The sequence below is a fragment of the Berghia stephanieae genome, chromosome 9, assembly GCF_034508935.2.
Source record: "Berghia stephanieae isolate SIO BIC M18660-M18661 chromosome 9, UCSD_Bste_1.3, whole genome shotgun sequence".
NCBI lineage: Eukaryota > Metazoa > Mollusca > Gastropoda > Nudibranchia > Aeolidiidae > Berghia > Berghia stephanieae.
The window spans coordinates 40,153,175-40,165,071 of NC_088368.1; the positions used below are offsets into that span (position 1 = coordinate 40,153,175).

At 39.0% G+C, this 11,897-nt stretch overlaps 1 protein-coding gene across 1 annotated transcript; it reads left to right on the top strand.

Moving 5' to 3' along the window:
- The first annotated feature begins 392 nt into the window (after positions 1-392).
- Positions 393-11,659, top strand: LOC144980241 (uncharacterized). The gene is made up of 2 exons (XM_078927854.1): positions 393-993; positions 5,911-11,659. Exon 1 carries the CDS (start codon positions 478-480, stop codon positions 970-972), a length of 495 nt encoding a protein of 164 aa, XP_078783980.1. The 5' UTR covers positions 393-477; the 3' UTR covers positions 973-993; positions 5,911-11,659.
- Positions 11,660-11,897: the final 238 nt, after the last annotated feature.

The window sequence follows — 11,897 nt, forward strand, 5'->3', positions numbered from 1 at the left end:
TCTTTAAAATTATTTTGGCAATTGGGGAATTTTTGCCCCCAAAGCTCCCAAAAATTTGGGAAACCCAAAAACATTTTAAATTTTTTTTTCCCCCGGTTTTGGTTTTAAAAGGGGGGGAATTTTTTATGTGTTTTTTCTGTTAATTTGTTTTTTCAAAAAAAACTTTAGAAAATTTTTTTGGGGTTGGTGGAGGGAGGTGAAAAAAAAAATGGAAAAAAAAAGGAATCACCCCCGATTGATGAATTTTTTCGATGTTTTTTTTAAAACGGGTTTTTTAATTTTTAAAGATGAACGAAAAGGGGAATTTTTATTTACTTGAAAAAAGATAAGGGAATAGGTCGCCACACGTAAAAATTTCCCTTTTAATTGGGGGCGAAAAAAAAGGGGGAAAATGGTTATAAAGTTGTCTGCCCTTCCTACTTTCGATTTCGAGATTTGATTTGCAATGCGGTATCGAAAGGTTTCGCGTTGTGGTCTATGGATAGCATTGTGCGCTATATCGTGATGCATTACAACACAGGGAATTTAAGCGTGGAGAAGTTGGAGACGATGATACAGCCGGTGATCTGTGATAGCTACAAGTGTTGCTGTGATCTGTCAGGGTTATACAACGAGACCCCTGCTGGAATTCCTAGTGGTACGTACAACATGGCCGATACTTCTTGCGTTGCAGCAGCAGCTGACGGAAACGGAAACGGAAACGCCAGTGGGAAGAAGATGACGACGAAGAAGAAGAAGAATAAATCGAAGAAGGACAAGATCACTATTTCCAGTGAGGTCTACTACAGCAACCCCTCCTCGACTGTTGCTTCTACAGTTGATGTCTCCAACCCCACCATCGCGACTACTACTACTACTCCTGCTGCTGCTGCCCCTGGTGTTGGCCGCAAGGAAGCCACCAGCAAACGGCCGATACAGACTGCCATATACAACAGACGACCGAGAAATTCTCGACAGGCCATCACCGCTTAAACAGAAACTTGGCTGTACAAGGTAAATCAAACTTATCAGGGGAGGACTTTCGTAGTTTCACAGCAGTTTTATTATATTTTTAGCAACTTAACTTTCTCCTTACCAGCCATGTCCAGGATTTTCCCCAGAACTTCACACGCAACTAACACAAAACTATATTTTTAAAAATCATTCTGACACAATAGCAGTAAGTTCTTGCCATACATAATTTCTTTAGTTAAACATGCTCTACGGCACATTGTTCATTTTCTTTAAATTTTATGATGTACGAAAGAAATTTGAATAAGACAAATGTTGGTTGTACCGTGACGAATGTGAAGATTTTTCTGCAGTTGGTAAGGAGAGGGTTAATCTTTAAGTCCAAACATTGTTTTCTCAGATTATAGTAACTTTAGCCCCGATAATAAAGAGGATGTGGGGGGGGGGGGGAGGCTTCGTGGGGTCTCCCCGCGATAATAATTTTAAAAAATCCCCTCTTTAATCTTGCTGTGAAACTACGAAAGTCTTTCCCTTATCAGTAGAATTTAAAAAAAAAAAAAGAAATATATGATTTTTTTTTTAAAAAAGGGAGAAATTCCATATACAGATGCCACTTCAATGACTAAGAAAATATAGATAGAATGAAGTTGACGTCACTCGGGGTCTTTGTTATTGCTTTTTTTGCCATCCACGTTTATGAGCAATTCTCAGTAAACGGTATTAACCAGACTATAAACGAACAAGATTGCACATAGTTTTGTGTGTTGGTCCGTTATACTTCCGGATGGCAGTGTTGTGAGTATCTTAGCCAGGTGCATACAATCTATATACTGACTTGCTTACCTGGAGTTGAAATTTTTGTTTTGTTTATCTAACCGATAGCTCAGTTGGTAGAGCACTCGCTTCACACAAAAAGGGACCAAGATCGATGTTGAGATTTTTTCTGACCCCCCTGTCCACCCAGCAGTAAATGGGTAGATGATTCTGTTAGACTTGGCGGAAAGTACTTTGCGATAGACTAGCGTCCTATTAAAAGGATAGCAAGCAATTGCTATTGTCCGTTTCACGCTACAGAAACCGGGATAAACTCCGGCTCCATGGGCCCAGCCCAATGGCTCTAAAGAACTACTATATAAAGCAACTTAGGCTCTTTATATTGTTAGAGTTGGTGGGAAGAAACCGTAAAAATAATAAAAACTCGACGTTTTTAGTGGCTTGATAAAGATACACTTTTTTGTGTCTTTAGATAAATGAAATGAATTCACGATGAGAAAATATGAAAGCAAAATGTACCCATAGTCATTGATATGGCGTCTGGATGGAATGTCTTAAAAAAAAAAGAACCAAACAAACAAGCAAACCTTGGCGATATTACATTATATTCTTAGACAGAGACAACGCTGTTAACGGCCAGGTACTCATTTTTACACCCGACTACGGGGAGAGAATGTGAGTAAAGAACCATTTCCAAGAACTAAATTATGCGCCGCTCAGAGAGGGACTCGAACCCAGGACCATCCTGTCCAAAGGTGAGTATCACACCACATTACAGGGCCCTCAACAGCTATACCCCCCCCCCCCTTTTCATCCCAATGTTTAGAGGTAGTGAGTGTTTCCCATATGAAATGATAACAACTTTCCGTTCCTTTTACCCCCCCCCCCCTCCCCCCTTTTGCTGTTTTCGTTACCATTATTTTAGCTTCCACCTCGTCCTATTCCTCCTCCTCCCCCTTCTCCCTTCTCCTCCTCCCCCTTTTTTCTCTCCTCCTCCCTATACACCTCTTCTTCTCCCTTCTCACCCTTCTCTTCCCTTATCCCCCTCCTTCTCCCTTCACATCCCTCCTCCTTTCCTCCTCCTCTCCTCCTCCTCTCCTCCTCCCCTCCTCCTCTCTTCTCCCCCGCCTCCTTTCTCTCTCCTCCTCCTCATCTCTCCTACAGAAGAACCCCCCTCTCCACTAATCTATCTCTCCTTTTTCATCTTTCTCCACTTCTCCTTCACATTTCCCTTCTCTCTCCCCCCCCCCCCCCCCCCCCCCACCACCATTTACCTCTTCCTCCCATATTCTCCTAAACACTTATATTTTTTAAATACAGGATGTCCAAGAAAATTTGAATCTGAATCTTCATGAAGATTGTGACATGAACAATATATCATTAAGGTGAAAATTCTGCAGTGATGGGGACATGGATGTCAATTCCAAGAGCATACTATCAATGTACATAGTTTGAGATCACCTAAATGTCTCATTCTCAGATAGGCACATGTCCCCACTAAGAACACACTCAAATGTTTACAAAACATATATATGTAGAACAACAAATAATACAGTGCATAACAGAGAGATGATTTACAAGACAAACATCATCATCTCCCAAAACTTTAACCAGACTGCCACATGTTTCCTTCTCATCTTGGATATCTGGCATTTGCCAGGACAAAACCCAAGTAATCTCATTCCAAGACAAAGACAAAGCATGTTGGAAAACAGATATAGATAGAATGAAGATGACGTCACTCAGGTCTTTGTTATTGTTTTTTTTTACATCCTTGTTTATGAGTAATTCTCACTAAACTGTATTAACCAGACTATAACCGTTAACGGTTACACAATTTTGTGTGTTGGTCCGTAATACTTCCGGATGGCAATATTGTGAGCTTCTGAGCCAAGCGCATACTATCAATAGGGGGAATAGAAGACACAGTAAGTCCCTCCCTGCAGGACCCATTTCGGATACAACGTACCAACACACAAAACTACGTGTAACCTTGAACCTTTATAGTCTGATTGATATAATATAACTTAGTGAGAATAGGATTCAACAGTCGTGACGTCACTTCCTTTGTAATGACGTATAGTAACTGGTTCTAAACTATCGGAACAATGGCGGACATCCTTATGAAATACTTCTCCTACGAGCATAAAAGTGTATCCAGAGGAGAATAACATAAATCTGATCATGTTTTGACGTTAATACATTCTGATCACATGACATGTGAAAAACTTCTATCCAACATGAAGAATAAAAAGTACATATTGTCTTTAATTAGAACCAAGCTGCTGGTTGCTGCACGGACGTGGCATCAGACTATTGAATCCTATTACTCATAAAAATGGCTGGCTAAAAATAAATAATAACAAGGAGCCGTCAAATGACGTCTATATCGTTCCTTCTGTCTTCCCTTTAGTCATTGAAGTGGTGCCTGCATATGACATTTCTCTCATGTCTCTTTTCCTCACTATTCTTCTCTCCCCCCCCCCCCCCCTTTTTTTTCGTATGTCTGTATGTGTATGTCTCTATATGTGTGAGTATATATGTATGTGTATTTAATAGTTCTTCAGTTATTAGACCCATGAAGCCAGATTTTATACCGGATTCTATAACATGAAACGGACAACAATTGCTCGCTATTCTTTGGACAGGACGCTAATTTGTTGGTCTTGTTGGATGGCACACGTCTTCGGGCGGTAGGTCCCTAGTTCAAGTCATGTTCTGGAGGGCGCACGGTTGAGTTCTGGGAAAAGGCTATTTACTCACATTCACCGTACTCGGGTGTAAATAGGTACTTGGCAGGTAAAAGCGTGTGTGTTTGTGTTTATTTATGCATGTGTAAAAAGTAGAGCATACTAGAAAATATCGATAGTGTGCGCTTGGCTAAGACGCTCACAACATTGCCACCCAGAAGTATAATGGACCAACACACAAAACTGTGTAACCATGAACTTTTATAGTCTGGATAATAGAGATAAGTGAGAATTTCTTATAAACGTGGATGGCAAAAAAAAAAAAAACAATAACAAAGACCTGAGTGACGTTATCTTCATTCTATCTATACGTTTAATGGGGGGAAAAAGCTAAAAATAAAACTAATACCTTCACTGTCCTTTATATATATAAATTGATATTAAAACTTGGACAAAGTTTAAAGGGCGGTAACTGGTCATTTATCTTACTTCTTATCTCCCCCTGCCGGTAGTGGTCATTTCCAGGACAGGTCATGAATGGACCAGGGGGCGCTATGGGAGGGCTGGTCCTGACACCGCCCGTTTTTATCAACATGTCGGGTTTTGTTCTCAGGTTTAATCTGGGACGAAATAGGGTCCTTCCGTTATCGAGAATTGAACAATGAATGACCAAGATAGACTAAAATAGGCAATGTACGTCTTGTGTGTGTCCGAAGTACAAGTCAAGTTGGTCTTAAATTAACTATAATTGAATTAAATTAAATTAAATTAAATTGAGCTTTTATATAGCGCAAAATCCACTAAATGTGCTCAAAGCTCTATCTCCCATTCTTTCTCTCTCTCTCATTCTCTCTCTCTCTATCTCTCTCTCTCTCTCTCTCTCTCTCTCTCTCTCTCTCTCTCTGGTCATTGCGGCTATGTGGTTTTGTGGTATGACACTCACTTTCGTATCGGAAGGCCCTGAGTTCGAGCCTCGCTCGGCGCATAGTTGAGTCATTGGAAAAGACTCATTACTCACATTCTGTCAACGTACTCAGGTGTAAAATCGAGTACCTGGCCGTTAACAGCGTGTTCTTTGTCCGAAAAAAATGGAATTTCGCCTAACAGGCGTCATGTCACGTCCTACATGTTAAGTGTTGCTGTTGGCCAGGGACCCCCTGTAAAGCCCTTTGAGCACGTTTAGTGGATATTGCGCTATATTAAAGCTCACAATTTGTTTCTATCTCCCTCTTCCTCCCCTCCCTCTCTCTCTCTCTCTCTCTCTCTCTCTCTCTCTCTCTCCCTTTCTCATTCTGTCTTTCTCATTTTGTCTCTCTTTCTCTCTCCCCCCTCTCTTTATCTCTCTCTCTCTCTCTCTCTCTCTCTCTCTCTCTCTCTCTCTCTTTCTTTCTTTCTTTCTTCCTTTTCAAGACCAGCTGAGACCAACAGTCTTAATTCCAGTCTCCGCAGTTTTTACCAAGCGTTCATGTTGTCTATGTTTTCCTTTTACTCACAGATGTTCGTGTCCACTGGAGATCAATCATTCTTTGGGATGGACCGGACCTGCCTCAGAATTGTGTCCCATCCACCTCCATCGTTTCTTCAAGAGGACTGTGGCATATTATAGTCTTCTGCCCGGCAACACTTTGAAATCACAATACCTTGACATTTCGACCCAAATACAAGTTTGGATTCATATATTATATTCTCTGTAATGATCACAACGTTTTTATGTCAATTCGTCACACAGTCTACGTATGAGAAAAAAAAAAACCCCCGACAAAACAACAAATCTTATTTTTTTCCCCTTGAGACAGCAAAACTGCTCTGGTTTACAGAGAGAAAAATATTTTGACAATTTTCACATCGTTAGATGCTAAATATTTCTTCACCCAACACAGATTCATACTTGATTATGAATGATATTGATATTCAATTAGTCATAAACACAGACAAAAGGATTATGAATGAATGAAAAAAAAAAGAATGATATAATGAATGAATGAACTTTTATTCTTAAAGATCATCAAACGATGAATACCAGAGGCTTTGTTTAGTGAATGGATTGCCTACCGAATTCACTCCCTTGAATGGTTGACAATAAAGAATATAATATTGCAAAAGCTTATCCTTTCCACACGAGACTTATATCACAGTGTTGTGGCTTGTTTTTAGCAAAATGAATTGTTTGATTTTGTGAATTTTGTTCACTCGTTGAAACCACCGACCTTCCCAAAATAGTGTTTCATCCTGGGCAGGGAGGCACTTACTGTGTCTTCTTGCACTTGCCCCCTATATCTGTATATTTCCAAATTGCTTTCTGTCTTTTTCTTGGAATTGTATTACTTGGTTTTGCCCTCGCCCTCTCCCATAATGGGCAGGGTGGCACTTACTGTGTCTTCTATCCCCCTATATCTGTTTTCCAAATTGCTTTCTTTCTTTGTCTTGGATTGAAATCACTTAGTTTTGTCCTGACCCTGGCTGGAGTCCTTGGCTGGGAGGGAAACAGTCGAATCTATAGTTATTGTTTTGAGAGATGATATTTTTTTCCTTTGTAAATCATCTCTTTGTTATGTATTGTTATTTTAATTTTATTTTTAACATAAGATTTGTAAACATTTGAGTGTATTCCTCTTAGTGGGATCTTGTGCTGGTGTTTGGCTGAGACTTTTATGTGATCTAAACGAAGTAGTTGATAGTGTACTCTTGGAATCTATATCTGTTTTCCTATTTGAACCAATTCCCCTTTGTCTTACCATTTCTTGGATGCTGTAATTGTAATTCTAGAACTTTTTACTATCCCGTTTTCTTACTTTTTACTGACGCCGATGTGACCTTAATGTGTTGCAAGCACCGTAAAAACATTAAAAGCAAAAACAAAACAAAATAGTGTTTACGTGTGTGCTGTCTTCTCAATAGTGTTCACTGTGTTGGACATCACTAAGGGGCATAATCTGACAAAATTATTTTTCTATTCATATTTATCATTTATCGAGTTCTAAAAATTATTGACATTTAAGAAATCTGAATCGTTGACCAATTACGTGTAATCGACGCGATCATCTATGCAGGTCTGACATCCGAACAGCAATTATGGGCCTAGTTTAACATTGCTGTAATAGACAATTATTTTACCGATGTTCCATGTCGGACACGACGTTGGAGATCATGGTTCGCCAGCTCTTTCTCTCATCTGAGAGTTTCGCACATTGGTGTATGGGGCTTCCTACGTACACTGCGACATTTCCAAGCCAGCTTGTCCTTCTTCGTCCTCGACCACGCTTGCCTTCTATCTTTCCCTCTGCAATGGTCTTCTGTGGTGAGTCGTGCCTTCTGATGTGGCCGAAATATCGGGTTATCCTCTTTCTAATAGTTGAAATGATCGTTGTTGATGTTATTCCTAAAGTTTGGAGTACTTGATGATTTGTTTTCTTTTCCTTCCAGGATACCCTTGCAATTCGTCTATAGGTCCACATCTCAAATGCTCTGTGTTTCCTTTCTTGTGTCTTTGTCAGAGACAATATTTTGCGTTATTTTGAGATTTCCATTACAACAATGAGGCCAAAGGAATTGGATTATCAGACCTGCAAATTGGTGCAAGTCGCGTCTAATCCACAACATCCACGAGAGAAGGATACCTCTCATGGTGGGAGGAGATCACATACTGTGTCTTATATCCCCCTATATGTTTTCTGTGTTGATTTCTGTCTTTGTCTTGGAATGGGATCACTTGGTTTTTGTCTTGGCCCTTGTCGGAGTCCTTGGCTGAGATGAAAACAGTTAAATGTATAGTGGTAGTTTTGGGAGGTGATGTTTTACGCGTGTATATAATATCCCTGTTATTTATATAGTGATCGTTATATTTTTGTTTTGAAGATGTAGACAATTGAATGTATTCCTTTCATTTTCATAATGTGCTGGTTCCCGGATGAAACTTATAAGTACCGTGATCTCAAACTAGGTACATTGCTTTTGGAATCTAGATCTATTCCTTATATGAACGAATTCCCCTTTATCTTTTTCTTGGGTGCTTTACTTGTAAATCTATAATTTTTTGACAACCTCATTTTCCTCCTTTTTACTGACGCTGGTATGACACAAAATGCGTCGCAAGTTCCGTGAAACCCATAAAAACAAGCAAAGTAAGGATATTATAATAATCTACACCGGAAAAGGTCAATGTTTACAAAATAGACCCCCCCCCCCCACACACACGAGGGGAGTGTGGAACCCCCCGCGATGGAGCGGGGAGTTTCAAGGGGGGTCTAACCACACCATCGTCTGTTCAAGGAACAGGATATACATTGGAAACGAGATTAATAGGCGATCAAAATAAGCCAAAGCGATTGCCAAAAATAATAAGCCATACGATAACATAATTTCTGTCGTACCTAATCTGAAATAAATACGTATTTAAAATTTTGGCCGAAAAAAACAAACTCTTCGTCTAACTTTCAAACGATTAAAATGATCCCCATCTTGGCAAAAATTCCCAAACCTGGAACTTCGCAAAATCTTTTTTGATTTCCCATGCGTGAAAGCCTTTGCCAAGAAGGGGGTCATTCTAATCGACCGATATTTGAAGGACGAGTTTTCTAGCCAAAATTATAAAAATGTTTTTCTAGAGTACGCCAAATTTGTATAGTAGAACCAAAATGGACATCTTATCGATAGTATTAATTTGAGAGGGAAGGGAGACTTTTAAAATCGTCTATGTGACGTTTGTAACATGTACCACCATTGTTTACAAAGTAAGCCCTCCCCCTCTTCTTTCATACTAGAATCGAACTCTGCTTTCTACGCTTTTATGTCATCCTTTATAAATATGGCCATGAAAATGGGAATTAGAATTCTGAAAATTGGTAAAATGAGGTGTAAATGGTATATATATAATTTGCATCATTTTATTATGTTTAAACAAAAATTCAGTTTTTAGTTTGGTTAATCTTTCTAATTTATGTTTTGAGAGAGGACAAATCACCTGATAATGGTGGGCAGGGACGTACCTACTGCGTCTTCTATCCTCCGATATCTGTTTTCCAACTTGCTTTCTGTCTTTGTCTTGGAATGAGATTACTTGGTTTTGTCCTGGTCCTGACCAGATGCCCTGGCTGAGAGGGAAACAGTCAAATTTATAGTAAGTTTTGGGAGATGATATTTTTTTCCTTGTAAATCATCTCTCTGTTATGCACTGTATTATGTTTTCTTTATATTATAAATGATTTGTAGAACATTTGAGTGTATTCCTCTTAGTGGGGACCTGTGCTTGTGTCTGGATGAGACTTTTAGTGATCTCAATCTAAGTACTTTGGTAGTGTGCTCTTGAATCTACACCTGTTTCTTATTTGAACTAATTCCCCTTTGTCTTACCATTTCTTGGATGCTTTAATTGTAATTCTAGAACTTTTTACTATCCCATTTTCTTCCTTTTTACTGGCGCTGATATGACCTTAATGTGTTGCAAGCGCCGTAAAACGATTAACAACAAAAAACAACAACCTGATAATGGCTGTGGTCTTTTAGCTTCCCATAGTGGGCAGGGGAATATCATTTGCTGTCTTCTAATCCCCTATACCCATGGTGGGCAGGAGGTCACGTTGTGTCTTTTATTCCCTTATATCTGTTTTCCGAGTTGATTCTGTCTTGGTCTTGGAATGGGATTACTTAGTTTTGTCCTGACCCTGACCGAGGTCCTTGGCTGGGAGGGAAACAGTCAAATGTATAGCTATAGTTTTTGGGATATGTTTTTTTTCCTTGTGAATAATCCCTGTTATGTATTGTATTTTTTAACATATGAATTGTAAAATTTTGAATGTATTTATCTTAGTGTGGGCCTCTGCTTGTGTCAGGATGAGACTTTTATGTATTCTCAAACCATGGACAATGATAGTGTTCTCTTCGAATCTACATCTGTTCCCTATTTGTGTCGTTCCCCTTTGTCTTACTTTTTTCATCAAGTCCTTTAATTGTACATTTAGAATGGTTTTACTATCCAATTTTCTTCCCTTTTCCTGGCGGTGATATGAACTAAATGTGTCTGGGTGGGGATCCTGACCTCCCATAGCGGGCAGGGAGGTACATACTGTGTCTTCTATCCCCTTATATCTGTTTTCCAACAAGCTTTCTGTCTTTGTCTTGGAATGAGGTTACTTGGCTTTGTCCTGGCCCTCGTCGGAGTCCTGGCTGAGAGGGAAACAGTCAAATGCATAGTTATTGTTTTGGGAGATGATATTTTTTTCCTTGTAAATCTTCTCTCTGTTATGTATTATTATATTTATTTTTAATGTATAATGTAAACATTTGAGTGTATTCCTCTTTGTTGGATTTTGTGCTTGTGTCCAGATAAGACATAGGTGATCTCAAACTAAGTACATTGGTGATATGCTCTTGGAATCCACATCTGATCCCTATTTGTTCCCATTCCCCTTTGTCTTCCTTTCTCTTGGGTGCTTTAATTGTAATTCTAGAACTTTTACTATCCCATTTTCTTCCTTTTTACTGGCGCTGATATAACCTAAATGTGTTGCAAGCGCCGTAAAACCCTTAAAAACAAAACAAACAAAACAACTAAATGTGTTGCAAGTGTCGTAAAGACATTTAAACAAACAAACAAACAAACATATCCCCTGTACCAGATTTATGACATATTTCTCTGCCGTCGATCTTATAATTTTTTTCTTCTTCTGATAAATGTATTTATGTTTTCATTGTATTTTGTTGCTTGCTGAAGAAGGGGTTTGAGCCCCGAAACTTTCCGTGTTTTGTATTTTGTTCTCTTTTTTGAAGATGTCATATTCATCTCTGTTAATTACTTGTTACAGTCCACAGATCTTGCAGTCTAGTATCACTTTGAATTTAGTACTAAAACCTATCTATTTGTCTTCGAAAAGAATGTTGTGTAGCTATGTGATCTAGTGGTATGACACTCACCTTAGGATTGGAAGGTCTTGGGTTTGACTTCCGCTCTGAGCGTGCCTTGATGAGTCCTTGGAAAAGGCTTTTTACTCACATTCTCTCGCCGTACTCAGATGTAAAATAAGTAAATGTCGAAACGAAAAAAATGTATTATCGTTTAACAGGGCGTCGTGTCAAATGTTGCTGTTGGCTAGGGACTCCGTGCGATGCACCTTGAGCACGTTTATTGGATATTGCTCTATATACATGTTTTAAATGCTCTTGTTTAAAAATGTCACATATCTTTCCTTTTTACTCCCATTTTAAGCTCCAAACATTTTGTGAATAAACCTCACCAAAATTCAACATTATCCAATTGTGTTTATTGATGCTGTGCGCTTGGCTAAGAAACTGACAACGTTGCCATCATGAATTATACCGGACCAACACACAAAACTATGTGTAACCTTGAACGTTTATAGTCCTGTTAATACAGTTTATTGAGGATTAATCATAATCATGGATGGCAAAAAAAACAATAACAAAGACTTAAGTGACGTCAACTTCGTTCTATCTATTTAGCAGAAACGTTTGTTGTCACTCCTCTAC